This window comes from Oncorhynchus gorbuscha, linkage group LG02, assembly GCF_021184085.1.
Source record: "Oncorhynchus gorbuscha isolate QuinsamMale2020 ecotype Even-year linkage group LG02, OgorEven_v1.0, whole genome shotgun sequence".
In the NCBI taxonomy this organism is placed as follows: Eukaryota; Metazoa; Chordata; class Actinopteri; order Salmoniformes; family Salmonidae; genus Oncorhynchus; species Oncorhynchus gorbuscha.
In genome coordinates this window covers 60,636,791-60,662,296 of record NC_060174.1, presented here as the reverse complement: position 1 = coordinate 60,662,296, position 25,506 = coordinate 60,636,791, and the positions used below count along the sequence as shown (strand labels likewise).

Below are 25,506 nucleotides of genomic sequence, written 5' to 3'. Positions count from 1 at the left end.
CGGAGGTAGACAAGTCAGAAAATCTGGAAGAATGGAACATCCTCATTGCCTAACTACAGAACCGATATAAATAACAGTTTATGACATGAACCCACTGCCATATAAAAATACATTACATTTTTTTTAAATGGAATACTTCCACCACAAATCAGCTTTATTTGGTCTCATCGTGTATGATACACATGTAATGCAATACCACCGTCAACAGAAGCAGACCACAGTCTTCAAAACATTCTTATTGCTCTTATGATTATGTACATGGGGGATGATTAGTCATTGAAAACTGTAGGCTAAACCAGGAAAAATACACTGGACCTTGTGTACAATTAAAGCAATCTTAGCTCCAGTAAAATACTGTTTACAAGGTTGTCTAAGGGAGGTTATAGAGTATTTTGAAGAGAGAACGATACAAATCAAATGTTCCATTACTGACACTTCTGATATCAGCGCTTTAACCAAACAAGACACAATAGGGGAAAGGCTGTATCAAACGTAAACGATCGACATAAAACAGGGATAAAGGCATCTTTGTATTGTCAGAATTGATGGAGCTCGGTTAAAAGCAATACACTGCAATCAAATACAATTCATTAAAAAAAGTCCCAAAAAAATATGCATATTGAATAATTACAGGAAAACCATGTCAAAATATGTGGAATCTCCACATACGAAAGCAAAAGAGAGAGGAAGCCTAAAAGTTGAATTTCAATGGCTTTTCACATGGACGACCGAGAGTCATCATGGTTCCACAACCTAATAGAAAAGTTCCAAAAGTGTCATTATTGATCTAGTCAGAGTTACCAGTGCTGCTGGTGTCTAGACTCTGGTCTACTTCCTGTGTGTGCAGGAGGTCTGGGTTTAAGTTGCGTGTTTCAGCGATGAGACGCTTGACCCCCACCATCCACTGACCGACCTCGTTAACATGGTCCACTATCAGAGCCCGGTGGATCTCATCAGCAGCGTCCCAGTTACAACTCTTCAACTCTGACAGGAGCATAAAGACAGGAGAATCAGAGATGTGGTTAGGTCATTTGAACATTTGTTTGTCTCATTTGTTTCATATAAAAATGGTGGGTAACCCATTCAAAATCAGAGATGCAAACTGCTGAGGGACCAAAAAAGGCAACACTTTTTTGTTATCGCACTGAAACATGCAAAGAAAATCCCTGCTATAGAGGGGGGGGGGGGGGGGGTGCAGCTTTTAACTAATTAAACAACAGAGAATATGATCTACATGATCAGTCTCTGTTGTGTAAAATAAGTGGTTAATTCTTCTCACAGCTAAAAAATAAAAAATAAATAAATAAATAAAAGAAAGCAATCCAATGTTATTTGTTGCCTAGACTTTACTGCAAATGACACAAGTCTTTAGAGAGAAAAAACAACAACAATACACTAATATTGCTGTTAGCCACTTGTGACCACACACACATCTAAATATTGCACTTGGGGGAAAAACATCTTAAAGTAGAAATAGAATGCCTGTTTGTTTCATTCTACAGTGGGGCAAAAAAGTATTTAGTTCAGCCACCAATTGTGCAAGTTCTCCCACTTAAAAAGATGAGAGAGGCCTGTAATTTCAATCATAGGTACACTTCAACTAAGTTTCTCAATAATTTCCTATGGGGTTGAGATCTGGAGACTGGCTAGGCCACTCCAGGACCTTGAAATGCTTCTTACGAAGCCACCCCTTCGTTGCCCGGGTGGTGTGTTTGGGATCATTGTCATGCTGAAAGACCCAGCCACGTTTCATCTTCAATGCCCTTGCTGATGGTAGGCTTTGTTACTTTGGTCCCAGTTCACTGCAGGTCATTCACTAGGTCCCCCCATGTGGTTCTGGGATTTTGCTCACCGTTCTTGTGATCATTTTGACCCCAGATCGAGGGAGATTATCAGTGGTCTTGTCTTGTATGTCTTCCATTTCCTAATAATTGCTCCCACAGTTCATTTCTTCATACCAAGCTGTTTACCTATTGCAGATTCAGTCTTCCCAGCCTGGTGCAAGTCTACAATTTTGTTTCTGATGTCCTTTGACAGCTCTTTGGTCTTGGCCATAGGGAGTTTGGAGTGTGACTGTTTGAGGTTGTGGACAGGTATCTTTTATACTGATAACAAGTTCAAACAGGTGCCATTAATACCGGTAACGAGTGGAGGACAGAGGAGCCTCTTAAAGAAGAAGTTACAGGTCTGTGAGAGCCAGAAATATTGCTTGTTTGTAGGTGACCAAATACTTATTTTCCACCATAATTTGCAAATAAATTCATTAAAAATCCTACAATGTGATTTTCTGGAATGTTTTTTTCTCATTTTGTCTGTCATAGTTGAAGTGTACCTATGATGAAAATTACAGGCCTCTCATCTTTTTAAGTGGGAGAACTTGCACAATTGGTGGCTGGCTAAATACTTTTTTCCCCCACTGTATTTTTGCTCTATTATAGTAGCCACTATAGTAGATATTGATCAAATACACACGGCTACATGTGTGCAAAAAAAATGTACAGAGTAAAAAAAAAGTAATCATCCCCCCTAAAATCACACACATACTGTCAAATTCAACACAACAAAAACAATATATTTGGGCTACACTGCACATTATTACATTGTACACTTTCTGCAGAGAGTACACCTGGCATACCCCCAGAAAGTGTGTGGTGTTCCGTTCACCTCTATAGTGGCATCCTGTTTAAGCCAGGCCCAGCTACACTCGATCCCTGAATCCACTTGTTTAACACGCAACGCCTCATTTTCACATAATTCTCTCATTCTGAAAATTAACCACATAACTAGAGGGAAAACATTAGTTCACAGATAGTGGCGAGTTAAATTTTCACACAGATTGCCAGGGTCCAGTAAGCAACTAACGCGTTATAACTTGAGGAAAGGCAAGGAGACTTGTACCAGTTAATACTATAACGAATTGGTTCGGTTAGCTCATCTGACTTTATTAGCCAGCTAATTTTCACACCATAAACTCAATTATTTGATCAGTTAGCAAGTCGTCTTATTTTGCTCAACATTTCTCTGGCCAGCGAACGGAGAATTCGATCCAGCGAGCAAGATACTTAACCATGCTAATACTTGTTCCACCACACTTTCTCCTTCATTTCAAACTTTCCAAATGCCAGGTGTTTTTCGTTTACAGCTCATGAAGTACACGTCATCACCTTCACGCCCCGGTCTGTGTGGTTAGGCTTCTCATCTACCTCTTCGCTATCGTTCAGGGGACGTGTTGCTTTCTGTTATGTGAACGATGGGCTGAGCCTTGGACACAGTCAATATTGCTCCAAACGCGCATTACCCCATTGCATACAGCCAGTAGTGATCCAACCCCCCCCCAGACTTTTCTCATTGGATCTACACGAATCACGTAGGTCACTAGTTTGCATCCCTGATTTATTTTTCATCCGTAGAAATATGACCTCATCTATCAAACTACACAGGTTCTCCTACCTTGCACCAGTCCATTCATTCTTCTCCTAACAGGAAGTGACAGCTTCCCAGACTTCCACATGTCCTCAAAGAGCTTCAGACGCTTCGCCACATCATTACACACCTGTTTCTGCAAGGGGAACAAGTAAAACATTCAGCAAATTGGTTAGCAAAGCAGTGAGTGTCATTTCAAAACAGTGCACTGCACCATGACAGAGTTAGATACAACATGCCATTTGTAAATGGTTTGTCAACTGTGGCTGGGAATTAGAGCTATAGAAATCATTCTTACTTTGACTGTGTGTCTACAAGCTGTCAGTGCCCAGTTGAGAAGAGTGACTACATCGTCTACATCTGGCTCATTTTCTGATTGGCTCCTGGCAGAGTCTGTGTGCTCTACCACAGGGAAAGGTGGTGGAGGTGTGGCCATCATCATCACTCCACCAAGAGGAGGCGCTGCGACAGGACATGGACGAGGGGGCGTATTCATACTATATGGAGGGGCCAGTGGGTTGGTAGGAGGAGTCATTGGAGCTGTTAGGGAAGGAAAATCTCCTGGGACAGGACCTGTAGATAAATAGAACCAGGATGATTCATTATCTGCTCTGACAGTCTGGGGAAAGTACAGTCGTCAGAAAGACAATCTCACAACCCCCTGAGTAAACATCAAAAGTACCAAGGTACTCAAAAGATCAAGGAATTTAAAACATATTCAAGGCACAATGTCCAATTCTCTGCCAAAGCCTAGAACGTACAAGGGGATCCTGTGAGTTGAGGTGGGGGCACTCTCTTGTTGAGAGGGGTCCTCTTGGGTGCACCTTGTGCTGCTGTCTGCAAACCATAGGAAAACTGTGGAGGGTCATTCCAGCCCCGATCCTGATTACCTAAACAAAGGTAGAGAGGGTTTTATTTTAAAAGACTTATGATTTATTAACTACTCATTAGCAGCTAGCACACACACACAGTTGAAGTCGGAAGTTTACATACACCTTAGCCAAATACGTTTAAACTCAGTTTCACAATTCCTGACATGTAAAGCCTAGTAAGAATTCCCTGTCTTAGGTCAGTTAAGATCACTACTTTATTTTAAGAATGTGAAATGTCAGAATAATAGTAGAGAAGGATTTATTTAAGCTTTTATTTATTTCATCACATTCCCAGTGGGTTAGAAGTTTATATACACTCAATTAGTATTTGGTGCATTGCCTTTAAATTATTTAACTTGGGTCAAATGTTTCGGGTAGCCTTCCATAAGGTTCCCACAATAAGTTGGGTGAATTTTGGCCCATTCCTCCTGACAGAACTGGTGTAACGGAGTCAGGTTCGTATGCCTCCTTGCTCACACACACACTTTTTCAGTTCTGCCAACAAATTTTCTATAGGTTTGCGGTCAGGGCTTTGTGATGGCCACTCCCAATACCTTGACTTTGTTGTCCTCAAGCCATTTTGCCACAACTTTGGAAGTAGCTTGGGGTCATTCATTGTCCATTTGGAAGAACCATTTGCGACCAAGCTTTAACTTCCTGACTGTCTTGAAATGTTGCTTCAATATATCCACATAATTCTCCTCCTCATGATGCCATCTATTTCGTGAAGTGTACCAGTCCCTCCTGCAGCAATGCACCTCACAACATGTTGTTGCCACCCCGTGCTTCACGGTTGGGATGGTGTTCCTCGGCTTGCAAGCCTCCCCCTTTTCATTCCAAACATAACAATGGTCATTATTGCCAAACAGTTCTATTTTTGTTTAATCAGACATTTCTCCAAAAAGTACCATCTTTGTCCCCATGTGCAGTTGTAAACCGTAGTTTGTCTTTTTTATGGCGGTTTTGGAGCAGTCGCTTTTTCCTTGCGGAGTGACCTTTCAGGTTATGTCAATATAGGACTCGTTTTACTGTGGATATAGATACTTTTGTACCCGTTTCCTCCAGCATCTTCACGAGGTCCTTTGCTGTTGTTCTGGGATTGATTTGTACTTTTCGCACCAAAGTACGTCTAGGACAGAACTCGTCTCCTTCCTGAGCGGCATGACGACTGTGTGGTCCCATGGTGTTTATACTTGCATACTATTGTACAGATGAACGTGGTATGTGCGGACATTTGGAAATTGCTCCCAAGGATGAACCAGACTTGTGGAGGTCTACAATTATTTTTCTGAGGTCTACAATTATTTTTCTGAGGTCTTGGCTGATTTCTTTTGATTTTCCCGTGACGTCAATTAAAGGGACACTGAGTTTGAAGGTAGGCCTTGAAATACATCCACGGGTACACCTCCAATTGACTCAAATCAAAAGCTTCTAAAGCCATGACATCCTTTTCTGGAATTTTCCAAGCTGTTTAAAGGCACAGTCAATTTAGTGTATGCAAACTTCTGACCCACTGGAATTGTGATAGATTATTTCACTTGTAATAAACTGTCTGTAAACAATTGTTGGAAAAATTACCTGTGTCATACACAAACTAGATATCCTAACAGACTTGCCAAAACTATAGTTTGTTAACAAGAAATTTGTGGAGTGGTTGAAAAACGAGTTTTAATGACTCCAACCTAAGTGCATGTAAACTTCCAATTTGAGATGAACATGACGGTACTGACAGGTCAACAAAACTGATTATGTTTATAATCATGATCAACATCATGTGATGTTACCTGTAGTCACGCTCAAATTAGATGGGGAAATAACGCAAGTGAAGAGGTAGTTTAAAGTCTACGCAAACGCATCTTCAAGATGTTTTGACAACTTTGTTAGCAAGAGAGCAATGTAGTTTGATAGTTACTGCTAGCTAGCTTGTCTTCAAAGTAGCTTGCATTATCACCCTAGCACAGGTGCAGTAGACTGATGTCTATCGTCAGCGAACTTTTCTCGCTAAATAAACTATTAAATTGGACAGAACATACCTGGTTTGATGTAAAGGTCCTTCGCCTCCATGGCTTCTTTTCTTCTTACATATACAATCAACTTGTTTTCCGGGACACGTGGACAGGATGTTGAACATTGACATTACGCATGTCCGGTTGGTTAATAGAATAGAATGGAGGAAATTAGTTCATTTTTCTGGTCTAGTAAACAGTAGTTGACTTCATGTAGAGTAAAGTGGCCAGATTCTGAGTAATGAGACTAGACTTCATGTTGAAATAAAAGGCTCTTTCTTTGTAAAAGAGAAGTTGAAGTTGAACTTTGATAAACATAACACACAAAAAACAGAGAACAGGATTTCCAAGCAATTTATTATTCCAGCATAGACCACCACAGTGTGGACCAAGTGAGGTACAACTGCGAGAAATAATCACAATTTAAAATAGTTTGCATTTACATGACATCCTATTTTCTTTTGTGCTAAAATATTGCAAATATATATATATAGAGAGAGACATATGTATTTTTTGCTAGTAGTATAAATAGCAGGAACCAAAAAAATCTCAAGGTGCTACATTAGCATTTTTATGACATCACCTCTCCCAAGTTCTCCTGGATAAAACGTATTTCACTTCTCCACCCATGTTATTTTACGCCAAAGCTCCACCTTTTCATTCTTCCAACTTTAACATGAACCTTCCACTAATATGGAGACCTGAGTTGTTTTCTCATATAATGCCTATTTAGAATGGGGGAAGAGGAGCGGTTGCATATCGGTAATATATAGCATGACCTCTCTGAAGTGCCATTCCTTTTATGTGCCCAAGTGTTTCCAGCATACAGTGGGCCTAGTGTCGCAAATGACTTTGAAAATCAGCATGCAATAAACCAAGTGCCTTTCCCCCCTCCCCCCATACTTAATTCAATGCAGTGCTAATAAGTCTGTATTTTGGGGGGGATTCAGTGTGTTTTGGTGTTTTCTCAGGTGAAAATGCTGTTTAGCGTGTCCTCCAATAGGAGCAACACAACACAGGCTTTCAGTGGTGGGGACTGTTTTGCATTTAGAGTTTAGTCATTGACTTGATTTCTAAGTGTTTTCAGTTTTACTAGTGAGAGTCAGTCTTTCGTTTTTTTCCATTGCCAATAGCATGGAAAGTACCTGAGCAAAGCATTTAATTCCCAGGCGTGTGCGAAAGCATGCAGTGCTTCTGTAGAGCTTCGGGGGACTGTCTACATGCCTTTCTAAATCTTTTTTTTTTTTACACTTTTATGCTTTATGTTCTGCTTGTACTAACACAAACCTTTTTCAGAACAGAAATAAAACACCTTCTCTTTCACTCTAATGTGAAGACCACTGTGGCACTGGCACCACTCCTGAATCCTGCTCAAAGTGATTCTTTCTGAGTATGCTGCGTCAAAATTGTACCAAAGCATAGATCTGATTGGACTTCATTTGCTGTTGACAAACAGGGGTCTAGGATGTTCGTCGGTCTGATTCTCGATTTTGCCACGTCTAATTTGAATAATGGAGGAATGTAGAGTGTGATATCCTCTCCCATCTTTATGATGCCTAATCTCACATTTGAAATCTATTTGTTGTCAACTGTCAGAGGGACTATAGGCTATAAGTTGACACACATCTATGAATATATCTGAAGTTAAAGATCCCTTTACATTTATTAGAAAGAACAGTATAAGTATTTAACACAACCTACCCAACTACATTGATTGTACAAGAATGAGGTCACTGTTACATTTAGCTGATGTTCAATATCAGATAACTATATTAAAGAGTAGTCCATTACTGTACCATATTTTTTTGCTACTGTATGTTTCACCTAGAACCAGGGAGACATTGTTGTGTATTTGGTGGTATTTTGCAATAAAAGCACAAGTCAAGATCCTAATGACTTAAACTCTTCCTTGATAAGAAAGGTGTGGAATGTGAGAGTACAGCACCTCAGTGTTCTTTTCTAAATCTGTACCACAAACCAGCCTAGTTGAGATATGTTGTATACCCAAAGAAACACAGTAGAAGCAGAAATGCAGAAAAAGTTTGTTTTGTTTAAGATAATGGTCATCCTTGCCTGGTCAAATAGAAACTCAGCTGGCCTTCAATCTTCACATTCTAATGGCTGGTTATACATCTGTTATACATTCTACCCTTCGCCCTAAAACTGATTTGCCGTACCTCCCTTTACCCACGTCCCCTTCTCTCACTTGCTCCCTCCCTCCCGCCTCCCTCCCTATCTGGTTGTTATGGTGTGGAAACTGCTGACTGTTTATTTATGAAAGTCTCAAAAAACGCCAGCATGCCCTTTTTGGCTGTGGAGGAGCCAGTCATGGGTGGGGACAGTCCTTGGTGAAGGGGAGCTGGGAAAGTGAAGCCGTCCATGGAGTTGGCCCTCTTCACCTTGGAACCCGCCTGCCACATTTTGGACCTGGGTGGTGGAGTCTGGGCCACTAAGCACTTCTGGTACTGGACCTGCAGGGGGCACAATGGAGCCATGTTAAGCAGTGACCTTAGTTTCCCTTTCATTTTAGAAAGATACCATACATGACTCGTGGCTCTAGTACATTCTCTACCAGTACCTACAAATTCTGTTAAAATATTCATCATTCAGCCATGATAGCATGTTTAAATTCAAGTATTTATCATGCTAGCTTCACCTCTGCATCTACAAAAGCCATTTTGTACGTTAGTTCTCCAGCCCTGTGTTTCATCCCTTAGTCACTCACCATGCACGCAGCCTGCACAGCCTCAGAGATGATCCCTGCGTCCGGCTCACACCAGAAAATATGACACTCAAACCGCTGCGTCCCGCAGTCCACTATCACTGCAAAGGTGTGTGTGTCATGGCCCACACCCAGAAAGGTCAGGTAACGCACTTGACATTCCCAGAAGGGATCATCTCCATCCTGAAAGAGAAATCCCAGAGAAGGTAACAGAGAGAAAGGGAGAGAGAGAAAGAGAAAGAAAGTGAAAGAAGGAGAGAGAGAGAGAAAGAAAGCGAAAGAAGGAGAGAGAGAGAGCGAAAGGGAGAGAGAGCATCAGGTAGACAGAGAAATGTAATCATTTCATTGGTTGGTCTGACCACTGCATTTACAGGTTTCCTGAGCACTCCTCACCTCTCCTTTCCAGAGTGAAAGCACAGTGTCGGAGATGTGGATGACGATGGGCTCCCACTCGTCACTGTCTGAGGTGTTCATGATGCTCTCTATGGCCCGGTTCAGCACCTCCATACCTGCCAGAGGATCTCACATAAAGTCCCTTAATAAAGCTGCTTCAGTAACAGACTTCTAAAAGTACCTGTTTTGAGAGGAAATGCTCCTAGCGTCAACTCTTCCTCATTCTACTACACAGTACACTCAAACGGCATTCCAGTGATTGCGAACCTATGCGATCCATCACCTCGGGTGTGTAGTCTCCAATGACGACTAATGGCTTGTCATCATTAATAAGAAAACCTCTTTGGTAGCTACGATCTGCCTTTATTGCCTTGCTGAAAGCCTTTAGTCAACTGAAATTGGTACTTAATGCAGGTAAAACCAAGCATATGCTGTTTTCCAAAACGTTTAAAAATGTATCTGATGATTTAGGCATATATACATTGGATGGTGCCCACATTGATCGTGGGCCGCCTTTTAAATATCTGGGCATCTTAATGGGCTTCCTTTATAGGAATAGGCCATGCCTTTCGTTAAATAGCAGAAAGCAAATCATTCAGTCGACATTCATAGCAGTTCTAGACTATGGCGATATTGTCTATATGCATGCAGCTTTTTTGCACTTTACTTGTGAAATAATCTCAGAAACAATTGAAAGGTTAAATAAAAACCTCAGTGGTGTCACGCCTTGGTCATTGTATTTTGTGTTTTTGGTATATGTTTGGGTAGGCCAGGGTGTGACATGGGTTTATATGTTGTGTTTCGTATTGGGGTTTGTATTAATTGGGATTGTGTATGATTAGGGGTGTGTCTAGTTAGGCTTGGCTGCCTGAGGCGATTCTCAATTGGAGTCAGGTGATTCTCGTTGTCTCGGATTGGGAACCGTATTTAGGTAGCCTGAGTTCGTGTTGTATTTGGTGGGTGTTTGTTCCTGTCTCTGTGTAGTAGTCACCAGATAGGCTGTAATTAGTTTCACGTTTCGTTTGTTGTTTTCGTTATTCAGTTATTTCATGTACCGCGATATATTTCATTAAAGTCATGAGTAACCTACACGCTGCATTTCGGTCTGACTCTTCATTCAACAGACGAACATCGTTACAGAAACACCCACCACTCACAGACCGAGCAGCGTGTGAACTGGCAGGAGCTAAAGTATGACGTTATGGACAGCAGAAGCATGGAGTATACTACGTGGGAAGAAATCGACAGGTGGGCGGCCGACCCAGAGCGAGTGCAGGAGCCCGCCTGGGATTAGCTTCAGCAGTGCGAAGAGGGCTACAGGCTAATGGAGTCTAAGAGGAAAACACGGCGACGCAGAGCGAAAACCGAAAGTAACGGGGAGAGCACAGAGACAGAGTGGCTGAGTCAGGAGTCAGACCTGAGCCTACTCTCCCTGTTAATTGTGAGGAGCAGCAGTATGAGGACTTCTGGTCTTGGGAGATGATATTAGACGGTAAAGGACCCTGGGCGCAGCCGGGAGAATATCGCCGTCCCAAGGAAGAAATAGACGCGGATAAAGCGGAGAGGCGCAGGTATGAGGAGGCAGCATGGCGACTCGGTTGGAAACCGGAAAAACAGCCCAAAAAAATTATTGGGGGGGGGGGCTAGAAGGGAGAATAGTTAGGCCAGGTAGGAGACCTGCGCATACTCCCTGTGCTCACCGTTGAGCTAGAGAGACCGGGCAGGCACCGTGTTATACTATGGAGCGCACGGTGTTTCCAGTGCGGGTGGAGAGCCAGCTGCGGCACATACCAGCCCTTCTTATTGGCCGGGCTAGAGTGGGCATCGAGCCAGGTAAGCTTGGGCAGGCTCGGTGCTCAAGAGCTCCAGTGCGCCTGCACGGTCCGGTCTATCCAGAGCCACCTCTACACACCAGTCCTCCGGTAGCAGCTCCCCGCACCAGGCTTCCTGTGCGTGTCCTAGATCCAGTACCACCAGTTCCAGCACCACGCACCAGGCTTCCAGTGCGCCTCGCCTGTTCAGCGCAGCCAGCGCTTTTCTCCTCTCCTGCGCTGTTGGAGTCTCCCGCCTGTTTAGCACAGCCAGAGCCTTTCTCCTCTCCTGCGCTGCCGGAGTCTCCAGTCTGCCCAGCGCCGCCAAAGCTCCCAGTCGGCCCAGCGCGGCCAGTGCTCCCAGTCGGCCCAGCACGGCCAGTGCTCCCAGTCTGCCCAACGCGGCCAGTGCCCCCAGTCGGCCCAGCGCGGCCAATGCTCCCAGTCTGCCCAGCGCGGCCAGTGCTCCCAGTCTGCCCAGCGCGGCCAGTGCTCCCAGTCGGCCCAGCGCGGCCAGTGCTCCCAGTCGGCCCAGCGCGGCCAGTGCTCCCAGTCGGCCCAGCGCGGCCAGTGCTCCCAGTCTGCCCAGCGCGGCCAGTGCTCCCAGTCTGCCCAGCGCGGCCAGTGCTCCCAGTCTGCCCAGCGCGGCCAGTGCTCCCAGTCAGCCCAGCGCCGCCAGTGCTCCCAGTCTGCCCAGCGCCGCCAGTCTGCCCAGCGACGCCAGCCTGCCCAGCGCCGCCAGTCTGCCCAGCGCCGCCAGTCTGCCCAGCATCGCCAGTCTGCCAGGATCCGCCAGAAGTGCCAGTCTGCCAAGATCCGCCAGAAGTGCCAGTCAGCCATGATCTTCTAGATCGGCCAGACAACCTGAATCATCCAGTTCCACCAGCCAGCCAGGATTTACCGGAGCCTACTACCTGCCTGAGCTTCCTCTCAGTACTGAGCTTCCTCTCAGTACTGGGCTGCCTCTCAGTACCGGGCTTCCCCTCAGTACCGGGCTTCCCCTTTGTACCGGGCTTCCCCTCAGTACCATGCTGCTTCTGTCCCGAGCTGCCCCTCTGTCCCGAGCTGCCCCTCTGTCCCGAGCTGCCCCTCTGTCCCGAGCTGCCCCTCTGTCCCGAGCTGCCCCTCTGTCACAAGCTGCTCTTCAGTTATGTGGGGATCTGGGTGAGGACTATTAGGCCATGGTCGGCGGAGCACGTGGATGATCCCAGGACGCGAATGGGAGGAACTAGGACATTAATGGAGTGGGGTCCACGTCCCGAGCCAGAACCGCCACCATGGACAGACGCCCACCCGGACCCTCCCTATGCTCTTGAGGTGCGTCCGGGAGTCCGCACCTTAGGGGGGGGTTCTGTCACGCCTTGGTCATTGTATTTTGTGTTTTTGGTATATGTTTGGGTAGGCCAGGGTGTGACATGGGTTTATATGTTGTGTTTCGTATTGGGGTTTGTATTAATTGGGATTGTGTATGATTAGGGGTGTGTCTAGTTAGGCTTGGCTGCCTGAGGCGATTCTCAATTGGAGTCAGGTGATTCTCGTTGTCTCGGATTGGGAACCGTATTTAGGTAGCCTGAGTTCGCGTTGCATTTGGTGGGTGTTTGTTCCTGTCTCTGTGTAGTAGTCACCAGATAGGCTGTAATTAGTTTCACGTTTCATTTGTTGTTTTCGTTATTCAGTTATTTCATGTACCGCGATATATTTCATTAAAGTCATGAGTAACCTACACGCTGCATTTCGGTCTGACTCTCTTCATTCAACAGACGAACATCGTTACAAGTGGAGTATAATATCTCCGACATAAAGCATCTGGGACTGGGTGTTTATGTCAGTTAGTCAGATGATCCAGCTAACAACACCTTGATGGATGCTACCATTTTGGAGCCTGTAATCAATAATCCACTTTCTGAAAGAGTGCCGTGTTACATACTGCGAGACGACGACTCGCCCGGGGACAGCCAAATACACAGTGAACCTGAGAGTTCCCTAGCCATGAGACGTGACTCGGCGTATTTGCTGAGGATAAAGAGACAATGTCTTCTGTCCCGTTATCCGGCCCCAATTTTAAACATGCCTGTGACTCCTGGCTGCGGTCTAATCCTCTATATCTGGTGATGAGATATTACAGATCCTCTTCCCCTGTTGACTCTCAAGGTTGTTACAGGAAAGGGAACATTGGCTCGTTTAAAAAAAATCTAGTTCAATTAGATGACAAGTTTGATGGTATTTTGCCAGTTTAATAAATCAATATGGTGAGATTAGAATACAGTAAACCTACCCATCGCCCTAGAGACAGGCAGGTTTCCGATGTACTGCACCTCAAACTTCTGCACCCTTTTCCTCATTGCATCCAGGAAGTCCACTGCAGCAGAAATACGAATATAATGTATCACATGACTTCTGCCACATTATGGAGTTTACCATCCATATAAGCTACACATGGCTCCAGTCAGACAAATCCCTACAGATTGTAACGGATGGGTTTCTGTGGGCTCTGAGCTCAGCCAGGCTACAGCACCTTGACGTGGCAGGTCCTCAGGGGAGATGTTCTCCATGGTGAGGGAGCGGGCCATAGATGGGCTTCTAGTCGTCTTCTCTGCCATGATCTGGATACACACACAGACACATCATGGAATGGAACCTAAACTCCTACGGTGGGCTGACAGGGATCTTCAACCACTTCCTATGCTTGGAAACCTTTGGTTACCTTCGAGCACATTTCATGCAAAGCCGTGGCGATGGTTTTTGCTGGGGCGTTGCAGCGAAACACATGGCACTTCAGCATACAGGTCTCTTTGTCACTGGCCACAAAGGCAAAGTCTCTGTAAACGGTGCGGAACACAAAAGCAGAGGTTAAACACAGAGAAACGGGCATCTATATGTCTGGTTTGTGGGGAAGTTAACTGACTTCACAATTCATCTGGTGATCTGGTACTGTATGTATGACAAGATAGTAGCATTAGTATGAATGGGATGGAATTCAAAGCCATATTGAACACACGCGACACATCAAACTATCGCTTCTTCGGCACAACTACTGTGCCGCATGACCACGTTGGTCCACTGAACTGAAACCAGTGGTACACCAGCCAGTATCACGTAACAGTTGGTTTGATAACATGCACAATCATCAAACGACTAAGCAACTGAGCACTGAAGACAGCACAGGCTCTCGCAACATTGACGCTATCAGTTCCATTCTGGCTCGACACATTGTGACCTCAGGCTGTGTCCCTCAGCAGCTGATAGGGGCAGGCCACGTCAGATGTCAGGTCTATAAGTACCAGTGATGCATATGGACAGACGTTGTTCTCGGGACTTTAAGGAACAGGGACATGGAATACTGTCGCCCTGTCACCAATTTCTAATACCAGAAAAGGGACAAGAGACTCACCATCTCTTCTACACTATATTCACATATCAGAGCAAAGTCACTCAACTGACATTGTAATGTAAACTCTCTGACAATTAGTCAGTTCATAAAGAACTGTTCGGTGTGCATATGTGCAGTTGCTAACTGGGAAAAAGCTCTGTGGTTGCAGTTTGATGGCTTTACGTGGCTTTACGTGTGTAATTATCTCTATAACATCCTCAGTGACTTCGAGCAACAGTGCTGTTTTATAGTCCACAACTCTGGTGCACCAGGATATGCCGATGCCTGCAAAAAGACCTAAGAGACCTGCAGCTTTTTAATTATTGAGGGAAAAGAGGGAATAACAGATGGGCTTCCCTTTTGGCATCAAAGGTGGGCCCACAAACGGTAGGGTGGGATCCTTCCTCTCTATTAAATCTCAGGGAACCACTCAAACAGATTGGCAGTCGGTGCAGGCCACTATGTCCTCAGATCTTGTCCACACAGCATCTCACCACCACGTCACCAAAAAAGAGTGAATCTATTTTATGACAGACGTAGCCGGCCCTAGCCTTTTGGGGGCCTTAAGCAAGATTAGGTTGCGGGGCCTCCCCATCTAGCGGGCAAAACCTTTTAGAGGCCCCCCCACTTGACAGCAGAGAGAACATTTGCCAAATGTCGTGCAATTCTACACAGTTCGCCATGGGGAGTAAAGAAAATGTTGCAGTTTTAAAGCAAGCTTTCATGCAATTCTACACATTTTACCATGGGGCGGAGAGAAAAATGTGTAGTTTTACAGCTAATTTCTTGCAATTATACTCATTTTACCATGGGGTGGAGAGCACAGAAGGTTGGTGGCACCTTAATTGGGGAGAACGGGCTTGTGGTAATGACTGGGGCCAAATTAGTGGTATTGGTATCAAACACATGGTTTCCAGGTGTTTGATGCCATTCCATTTGCTCCGTTCCTGACATTATTATGATCCATTCTTCCCTCACCAGCCTCCAGAGTGGAGAGACATTTTTTCCGTTTTAAAACTAATTTCCTGCAATTCTACAAATGTTACTAAGACTTATATGTCATGTTAATAATAGCTGAGTGAGAGTAACTAAAACAATCAATAGGGGCCCCCTGGAGGTCAGGGCCCCTGGGCACATGCCCTGCACGGCCGATCGGTAGTCGGCCATGATTACTACAAGTTTAGATAGCTGGCTAGACTAACACACCAATAAAAAAAATGTGTTAGCTGATATGGCTAATTGAGTGACTGTCAGTGACTGACATAGGAGAAAAACTGCTGATGCACAAGCAAATTTCTAACGCTGAGCAGTAATTTGAGAGTGGGGGCCCTTAGTGACCGCCCATGTCGCTTATGCTCGGAGCCGACCCTGCATAATCCACATCCTTGGTTTGGGTGTAATACTGTAAAAGCGAGGAGTACAGCGCCTTCAGAAAGTACTCACCCCCCCCAAATAAAATGGTGTTACAGCCTGATTTTAAAATGTATTAAATTAGGATTTTGTGTCACTGGCCTACACACAATACCCTATAATGTCAAAGTGAAATATTTTTTCTAAATATTTACAAATATTCATTTAAAGTTAAAAGCTGAAATGTCTCGAGTTAATAAGTAATTCAACCCCTTTGTTATTGCACGCCTAAATACGTTCAGGAGTAAAAATGTGCTGAACAAGTCACATAATAAGTTGCATGGACTCACTCTGTGTGCAAGAATATTGTATAGCTTCTTAAGGATCGGACCCTTTTTTTTCAATTTTCACCTAAAATTACATACACAAATTTAACTGCCTGTAGCTCAGGAGTGGAAGCAAGGATATGCATATTCTTGATACCATTTGAAAGGAAACACTGAAGTTTTTGGAAATGTGAAATTAATGTAGTAGAATATAACACATTAGTTCTGGTAAAAGATAATACAAAGAAAAAACAAGTTTTTTTATATATATTTTTTACCATCATCTTTGAAATGCAAGAGAAAGGCCATAATGTATTATTCCTGCCCAGGTGCAACTTAGATTTTGTCCACTAGATGGCAGCAGTGTGTGTGTGTGGGGGGGGGGCTATCCCATTGAAGTTAACATAATATTTCCATAATATTTTAATGACTACCTCATCTCTGTACCCCACACATACAATTATCTGTAAGATCCCTCAGTCAAGCAGTTAATTTCAAACACAGATTTAACCACAAAGATCAGAGAGTTTTTCCAGTGACTCGCAAAGAAGGGCACCTATTGGTAGATCGGTAAAAGTGAAAATAACAGACATTTCATATCCATGTGAGCATGGTGATCTAATTAATTACACTTCGGATGGTGAATCAATACAAACAGTTACTACAAAGATACAGGTGTCATTCCTAACTCAGTTGCCGGAGAGGAAGGAAACTGCTCAGGGATTTCACCATGAGGCCAATGGCGACTTTAAAACATTTACATAGCCTAATGGCTGTGATAGGAGAACACTAAGGATGGATCAAGAAAAATGTAGTTACTCCACAATACTAACCTAAATGACAGAGTGAAAATAAGGAAGCCTGTTCAGAATAAACATATTCCAATACATGCATCCTGTTTGCAATAAGGCATTCAAGTAAAACTACAAAAAACTAGTCAAAGAAATTAACTTAACGTCCTGAATACAAAGTGTTATGTTTGGGCCAAATCCAACAAAACACATTACTGAGTACCACTCTTCATATTTTTAAGCATGGTGGTTGCTGCATCATGTTATGGGTATGCTTGTCATCGGCAAGGACTAGGGAGAGCTAAGCACAGGCAAAATCCTAGAGGAAAACCTGGTTCAGTCTGCTTTCCAACCGACACTGGGAGACAAATTCACCTTTCGGCTGGACAATAGCCCAAAACACAAGGCTTACCAAGACAACATTGAATGTTCCGGAGTGGTATAGCTACATTTAAAAAAAACTTAAATCGGCTTGAAAATCTATGGCGAGAATTGAAAATAGCTCTTCAACAATGAACTTGACAGTGTTTGAATCATTTTTAAAAGTGTAATGTGCAAATATTGTACAATCCAGGTGTTTTATTTATTTTTATTTTACCTTTATTTAACCAGGCAAGTCAGTTAAGAACAAATTCTTATTTTCAATGACGGCCTAGGAACAGTGGGTTAACTGCCTGTTCAGGGGCAGAACGACAGATTTGTACCTTGTCAGCTCGGGGGTTTGAACTCGCAACCTTCCGGTTACTCGTCACACGCTCTAACCACTAGGCTACCCTGCCGCCCCAAAGATCTTAGAGACTTACCCAAAAAGACTCACACCGAAGGTGATTCTAATGTGTGTGTTAGAAGGGGTGTGAATACTTGTGTAAATTAGATATTTCTGTATTTAATTTCCAGTAAATTTGTGAAAACATGTTTTCACTTTGTCATTATGTGATATTGTGTGTAGATGGGTGAGGACAATTTTGAATTCAGGCTGTACCACAACAAAATGTGGAATAAGGCAAGGGGAATACTTTCTGAAGGCACTGTATATGGGGAGTATTTGTCACAGCGAAAGGTACAACTTCACAGTTTAACTCAGACTGGCAGAGTCGAAAGGAGTGCAACTTGGCTCAGGGGAGCTGATCAATTGGACACAACCCAGCAATCTCTCCTGGTCCATTCGTCAAAAAAAAAAGCCCATTCAACTGTAGTAGAAAACCTGTGAGTTGAACATTGAGATACACACTGTAAGATACACATTGATGCGTCCTCCACTTGGCTCTCAAAGGAATGCAATCACTATGGCTTCTAATTGATTCAAATGCAGTTTGAGCTGAATTTACCTCAGGTATACCTGTATACCATTATGAATCTCACTTTATAGATCAATCATCAGCAGTAATAATTTGGCAAGACAACCGCCTGGGATAGTACTGAGTGGGCATTTTGTTGTGAGACAAGGACAGAACAGCACATTACATAAGAAACAAGGGTCACGACAAGACGAGAAGGAAATAGACAGGGGTTCCTTTGAACATGCATGAGAAACAGGGCAGGCATTCACATACGGTACATTACATGTCGACAGAAGCACGTTACATTATCGATGAGACACTAGAGCATGACGACAGAAACTACACAGAAGCTTCCCGAGGCGCCAAGCGTTCACTTGGGACCATGATGCAAGCTGTCAAAGTCACAAATGGCACATCAACAGAAAATGAGTTGACCAAGAAGAGAGTGATTACCTGTCTCTGTTTTCATGAGTGGCAGTTAAAAGAAAGAAAGAAAGTTCATTATTACAACTACTTCAAATATGAGACAAAACTCTTGCATTGGTTTACAACTATGATCATAACACAATATAGCGTAGCGTGTGTAAAAATGTTGCACCTATATATTGACTTATTTTCAGTAGTTTCAGTCTTGGATTTTTCAAATCCTTAGCATTTTCTATCATTGTCGCGTTTCTTTCCTTTGGGGCTATTCCATTCTACTTAGATGTAGTTCCACTGACACTGCTATCAGATCAGATCACATCAGATCAATGCCTGAATGTTCTCCACCAAGAGCGTAGACGAAAATATAGCTGCTCTCAAATCCACTCAACATGAGCTCCCAGTGTATTACAATAGGCCATAAACATCTGTGACCCAGAAGAACTAACCTTACCCAAGGCTGTGTAGCCCAAAGAAAAACAATATCATATAAATAATTGAGTTTCTTCACTCAATGGAATATTTCCATGTCATCAAGTATACACAATAACAACAACTTTGAACAGTCTTTCCATGACCGAACAACCCAAGAGCATTGTGCTCAGTTGGTCAGTTCACCATATTATACCGTGTTTCAAAATGTAACTACAGATATATTCATCTCTTGTAGACAGGATGGAACGTGTAGGATAATGAGCAGCACTGGTCCCGTTGCTTGGGTTTTCATCACTGATTATTTGTACATATCAGGACGGGGGAACTTTGTGCGTGTGGTGAATTTAGCTATGGCTGAGAGTTTACGTTTGCGAGGGGAGAGACTTCGCAAATCGGAACTCCCAATTTCGAACACCTATGGACCCAGAAATAAATCACAAAGCTGACCAAATTATGTGATATTTTCATTCTGGGAGAGAGGAGTGGGGGTATTTGCCCATACGATCCCCAGGTTGGCCCACCTGCCGTTGTTGCATCCCACGCCCCACACACGGATGTTGATGATAGGTTGGCAGTGGATAAGGCTGCGGTCCACTGGGTCCATCAGGCTAAGGGTGTCCTTCTTCAGCACCATCATCATGTCCTGGCCCTGGGAGAGACAGAGGTGACAGCAGGGGGGGGGGGGGCTTCAGTGGGACTGCTTTATGGTGGCAGTAAGGGTAATCTGGCCTGCAAGCAAACTGCAAGCTCACATGTACTGGACCAAACCCAAGGTCGTATGAGGTAAGGGGGTTCTCAAAGCTACTAATGGTTTCATTTAAAGGAGTAACACACAATAAACAATTGCACAATGAGCCATGTACTGCTTGCCAAAATAGACCAAACTAAAACAAAACCTAATAAACAAGTAATGTTACTGTATTCTACATCACCGCCCACCATTACTCCCTCAACCCCCCCCCCACGCCTCCTCTTACATCTCCCCAGGCGCCTAGTGCATCGTGGCCCTCAGCCTTGCTGCTGGACAGCTGCTGGATGCAGTTATTGACAGCCAGACTGCTCTTCCCCGGGGTCAGCTCCTCCTCTGGGATCTCCACCCAGCCCAGTGAGCGCACCGCAAAACACTGACCAAGACAACCACACCACACCACGCCAACAGGGCCCAGGAGGCAGCGGAGAGGAGTGGATGGTAGGGATGAGGAGGTGGCAGGAAGAAAAGGGAATGAGCAGAGAGTGTAAGAGAGAGAGATGTGCATGGATGCGCAGTGTTTTTCCGATCATGTGCAGCATAAAAGGTTACAAGTGTCTTTGGCATCTACAGTATATCAACATGATGCATCCACGAAATGCATTTAGCGACTTTCAATCACTACTGCTCCTCACTGTGACTTCAAAGATAACTCTCACATCCTTTTAGTGGACATGGTCTATGAACTCCTCTAAGAGCTGCCTAGCCTGGGCCAGAAAAACAACTATCGACCAGGGCTTGCATTAAAAAAAAGAAGGTGTCCTCTTTTAACCCTCAGCGAATAAATGACGGCAAATACTGTTAAGAGTTCTGATTCAGCTAGAATGCATGAAAAAAAAACAGTTTTACAAAAAGCTGACGTAAATGGACAAATCTGGTTTTATGGATGTTATTGGTCAGAACATGCTGTGCTGCAGAAGGAGAGGGATTTGGACACCGTAGCCCACTCTACCTTGGAGTCAGGATCCATGTTGGTGCAGAAATAATCGTCCTGCCAGGAGATCCTGTGGGAGATTAGCAGAACAGTCAAATTACATGAAGGATTACCACCACGACAGCACAAATGACACGGTAGCCTTTTCTGCATCCCTCACTGCTGCCCCGAATGATGCTGTGTGGAATATTGTGTTGTAAGTCACCATCTCGTCCTTTGTTGATCTGTTTTGTGTTTGACTTTGAAAGTAAAGCCCTTAACTGACACTGATGGAAACAGCTGTTGAGTGAGCAGTGGATGACAAAAACAAACAGAGAGCTGGTTTGATCGCCTTCAAGCAGACTGACTCAGAGGTGGAGTTCTCATTAGCCCTCTGATACAGCTGACTGGAGACAATCCCAAGAGGCTGCTATTCCTGCAACCAGGAGCCCACTGAGTCAAGACTCTCCCTCCCTTTCCATTGCACTCTTTGGTGAAGCAGAGTAGGATGTGATTATGTCCATTATAAGACCTATGGATTTCTTGATGCTGTGCTCAGTGAGCTGAGCTTCACTATTCTCCGCAATCTCTGCCCATACAGAATGTTAACCTCCCAGGTGTCAAATGCACCCTGATTCTACACATGACCACTGCAGCAGAGACTGTGTTTATCAGTGGATTCAACAACCTCTACATGTTACAGGACAGTGCCAGAATAACTCGTGATAATGGAATTGCTTTGTGCTTTTGCCCGTAATGGTAAAAGCAAGGCAGCCATATGTAATGTTAAAGAACTTATGAACAACCATCCAGGTGATTTGACCAAACAGGTTGTACCTTGCTTTATGCTAAAGAACCCCCCTTCAGATTATGGCACAAAGGCTGGACTGTAACGATATGCCGTAGTGGTTGTCTGCACATGACGCGTCAAAGAACTTATCCATTCCCGATAAGGCAGGGGACAGATCTGGCCTCTGCTCAGAACACAGACAATTGAATAATGGGTGTTGTTCCAGGAGGCATAGGGATATATTGTGGTCTGCCACATTCCCGGGCCAGTGAAGCCATCATGAGCCCTTTTGCCATCAAAACAGATTCAAAGAGAGAGAATACATCCCATGCACTAACCCTCTCATTTGATTTACACAATCAACGTCTTTTACTTCAAAGAGCTCCCTAAGCATCCGGATCTGCAGGTGATACAAATGTACCTCATCGACCCATTAACCTTGTAGAATAACTTTGGCACGGAGCTTTATTGTGTCGTACTCAATACTCTACCATGGATGGCCTGAACGAGTTTGTAACAAGGCTACAGTGCTTGTGAAGGTGGATGAGTGTTGGTGTGGGTCTGCAGAGGATTTTGAAGGAGTACCTGTCATTTACGGAGGCCACTGGGCTCTCTGTCAGCCTTGCCCTTGAGCCACGTCTGCCACCAGCCTCCAGGCTCTGGAAAATAGGACATGGGACATTATTAAAGGTGTGATCCTTTCCTCTCTGATGAAATCACACCCAAGTATAAAGCAGCCAAAGTCAAACAGCAGGACTGAACTGTGTTTTGAAATTGAAACCCTAACCTTGAGGTCCGTGGCAGTGACGCCATTGACCGCGCTCTGGTCCTCCTCATTGCTGTAGGATGGGTGCTGCCATTGTGTGGTGCCTGTAGGCACGTGCCAGTAGTAGGTGCCAGTGCTGTCCCGGATGGTGCGCCACCCTGACGGTAGGTCAGTGTCCAGATCAAGACTCGGGTCGTTCCAGATGTTGTCTGAAGAACACAGAACACAGCAGGGATCCCAACGATGAGAGGCGAAAGCAAGTAAGCTTAATGAATAAGTGCCCATGACCAATATTACAGTGCATTTGGTGTCACGTGAATGAAGTGATGAGGACGATAATAACAGTAGTTTCAGATCTATATATTTCATTGTGTTCATAATGGCAGCTGGACGTAGCACAAACACAGCTCTGAGGTCCATCGTACCCAGGGGGCTGCATCCCATCGGCATCTAGCGTTAGCCTCACCCAGTCTGAAGCCCATGTCAGCCACACGGCTGACCTTACTCTCCACAGCCTGGCGACATGCTAATTCTGCCAAATGTCAGATCGGAATTCGGAGCAGTCCCTCTGCATCACAACTGGCTAGCAAAAGCTACAGTATCTGAGGCTCGACTCCTTTGTTTTCTCCTAACACTGAATATGTGATGGAACTGCTTCAAGTTCGGAAAGGGCAAATGATTATGTAACGCACTCACAAAATGACAAATTCTGCACATTAACTCAATGTGCTCAGCTCGAAGAGAGAGCAAGCCGAATAGAGGTGGTAAAAAAAAATGTAAGGAGAGAGAGAGAAAGCAAGAAGTGGGTCAGTAGTGACATGAGGGGCTGTATCCCAAATGGTACCCTATTCACTATGTAGTGCACTACTTTTGACCAAGCCACAAGGGGAATAGGGTGAAATTTGGGACACCGCTGAGGTCACCTGGGCACGGGTGTCTCTCTCACAGCAGAGTGCCACAGTGACTGTGTTACCCTCAACCTGGGGGCACAGAATGAAAATAGAGAGGCTAAATCAAGCATGCAAAAGGCACTGATGCCTATTTTTCTTTATTTCATTCTGGTCTGTCGTTTGTGTGTGTGCGTGACCCAAATGAATTTGACGTGATTTCATGCCTTGTACATCTCATCCCCATTCGTCTGGCTTTTTAACCCTGGTCACCCCTGTGTCTGGCAATGAAAAACAACACCACGCATCCCTGGGATAAATAGCATGGGAAGATTATACCCAGGAACAGATCAGATGAACCATGCTACAGGGAGAGACAAATCAATAAGAGACAGCAGTGTATAAGAGGCCGCAGTGTTAGAGAGAGATGGAGGCAGAACTCTTCAGTCTTCGTGGATGCTTCTATAGGCAGGCAGGCGGGCAGGCCTCCTGGGCTTGGATGACACTACAATTCAATACATTTCACAGTCTGATTGACGGGTCAGTGCACCATCTCCGGGGCGTGATGAAGCTATGTGAAGAATTAGAACTCATCCCAACCCTGAGGACGAGGCCTCCAGAGGAGACAATTTGGCACAGAGCTCTCCTACTGTAGCCTCCCTTCTCCCATTATTGACCAGTGAGTAATACAGGGGAGGGATTCTAAGAACTAGCATCCGTGGGACATCGTAATGTATGACAGTTTGAAAGAAATTGATATTTTCTGCTTTAAAAATGGAATGGCAAAGTGTACTTGTCACAAACACCTACTGTATGTCACAGTGGCTGATGCTGTCACTGCTCATACCAGACTAGAGTAGAGCCTTTCTCCCAATTATGCTCCTTGAGATCAGAACAAAGGCTCTGAGCCTATGTGATGTAGCCTAGTCCTAATCCATGTTGCAAAGGTGGGAGACATCTCCTAATGCTGGGTTCTTACCGTTACCCTGGGTTCTTACTTCTATGCTGGGTTTTTACTCCTACGGTGGGTTTGTAGTTTAAGTCAAGCTATTTGGTATTATATAACCGGACACCAGGGCTGATGATGGGTAATCCTCATATCACAAGACCTCAAGATGAAAGCCAAAACATAGCGAATCATCGTCTTCCATGCAACTGACCCCATTCACCAAGATCGTGGCACGAATCCTCTCCGAGGTAGCAACATCGTACCGCTCAGACTGCCAAATGTGCATCGTGAATGTCCAGTCCTTTTGGGATCTATGGAAGACGATGAGAGTTCCAATAGCTCCAATCATGAACCAATCAAACATTGTTCTGTTCCCACATCGGCTGCAGCAAAGACTTCTGCTGACAGGCCATAAGCAATGGCCGCCCAAATGACTTTTTTTAGTGTTTTAGGCTGACTAGTTCTTGTGCTGTCAGCATCATGTGACGAAGCACACTTGGGGACAGCCACTAAAAGAAAAAAAGCTTGGTGAAATGGGAAAATCTATCATGTACAGTCTCCACTGTAAAAATGATTTCCAATAACAGATTAAATGTGCCGTGCAATTCCTGTGGTAAGCAAATAGTATTGATGTAACTATTTTGATGTTGACACAAAATAGCCCCTGTTTACAGTTTGCATGGATCTGTAATGGGGCATTTTCATGTAAAAGGACCCCATGAGCACTAACATGTGAAGTTCAAATCTCGTGTCAAATGAAAGCTCTATAGCTCTAAGTCTATATCTTTGAGAAATTAAGGCATATATACATTTTTCAAAAATGTTCCATCCTAAATATTAAGACTAAGGCAAGGCCTTGATTTCTGATCAAACAGATGGAAAAAGGGGTCTTTGAAAACATCTACCAGAAAAATATGTTAAAAGATTGTGTTTATACTTGTATTTTTCATTTTGGATAAATGATTGGCTTTCTGTAAGTTTAAGAAAGATTGCCTAGGGTCTTGTCATTCTCTTACAAAAATAACACATCTCATTTCCCTCCTTTGTGAGGAGGGAGTACAAGGGAAGTTCAGAAGTAACAAGGTAGACCTAGTACTGTTATTTTCAGCTCATAACTGAATTCTTTCTCTTTCTGGTGGGCAAAGCAATAGTGAGGTCTCTCTCTCTCTCCCTCTCTCTCTCCATTTACTGTAACCAGCATCCATTGAGCACCAACAAGACACTGGGTATTCATGGACATTGAAAAGTAGT

The 25,506-nt window shown here is 44.2% G+C and overlaps 2 protein-coding genes across 4 annotated transcripts in view; both read right to left on the bottom strand.

Moving 5' to 3' along the window:
• Nucleotides 1–110: 110 nt before the first annotated feature.
• Nucleotides 111–6,459, bottom strand: LOC123993451 (steroid receptor RNA activator 1-like). The gene is made up of 5 exons (XM_046295618.1): nucleotides 6,329–6,459; nucleotides 4,185–4,313; nucleotides 3,722–3,996; nucleotides 3,451–3,559; nucleotides 111–984 (listed from the first exon to the last, which is right to left on the bottom strand). Exons 1-5 carry the CDS (start codon nucleotides 6,357–6,359, stop codon nucleotides 788–790), a joined length of 741 nt encoding a protein of 246 aa, XP_046151574.1. The 5' UTR covers nucleotides 6,360–6,459; the 3' UTR covers nucleotides 111–787.
• Nucleotides 6,460–6,639: 180 nt separating this feature from the next.
• Nucleotides 6,640–25,506, bottom strand: part of LOC124005702 (amyloid-beta A4 precursor protein-binding family B member 3-like) — a 29,873-nt gene continuing 11,006 nt past the window's right edge. The window contains exons 2-13 of one of the 3 annotated variants that reach the window (XM_046315186.1): nucleotides 22,441–22,628; nucleotides 22,239–22,312; nucleotides 20,903–20,954; nucleotides 20,180–20,326; nucleotides 19,724–19,851; nucleotides 18,798–18,803; nucleotides 13,932–14,046; nucleotides 13,743–13,830; nucleotides 13,503–13,586; nucleotides 9,417–9,532; nucleotides 9,027–9,206; nucleotides 6,640–8,772 (exon numbers count right to left, since the gene is read on the bottom strand). In XM_046315186.1, the coding sequence (XP_046171142.1) occupies nucleotides 8,545–8,772; nucleotides 9,027–9,206; nucleotides 9,417–9,532; nucleotides 13,503–13,586; nucleotides 13,743–13,830; nucleotides 13,932–14,046; nucleotides 18,798–18,803; nucleotides 19,724–19,851; nucleotides 20,180–20,326; nucleotides 20,903–20,954; nucleotides 22,239–22,312; nucleotides 22,441–22,628 (1,406 nt within the window). In that variant the 3' untranslated portion in view covers nucleotides 6,640–8,544. The remainder of the gene's footprint in view (nucleotides 8,773–9,026; nucleotides 9,207–9,416; nucleotides 9,533–13,502; nucleotides 13,587–13,742; nucleotides 13,831–13,931; nucleotides 14,047–18,797; nucleotides 18,804–19,723; nucleotides 19,852–20,179; nucleotides 20,327–20,902; nucleotides 20,955–22,238; nucleotides 22,313–22,440; nucleotides 22,629–25,506) is intronic. The other 2 variants (XM_046315192.1, XM_046315200.1) reach the window with 2 other exon arrangements.

Coding starts and splice junctions, on each gene's coding strand:
- LOC123993451 (XM_046295618.1), bottom strand. CDS start 6,359: ATGGAGGCGAAGGACCTTTACATCAAACCAG. Junction 4,314..6,328: donor GGACCTTTACATCAAACCAG/GTATGTTCTGTC, acceptor ACCTTTGTTTAG/GTAATCAGGATCGGGGCTGG. Junction 3,997..4,184: donor TCAACTCACAGGATCCCCTT/GTACGTTCTAGG, acceptor ATTTATCTACAG/GTCCTGTCCCAGGAGATTTT.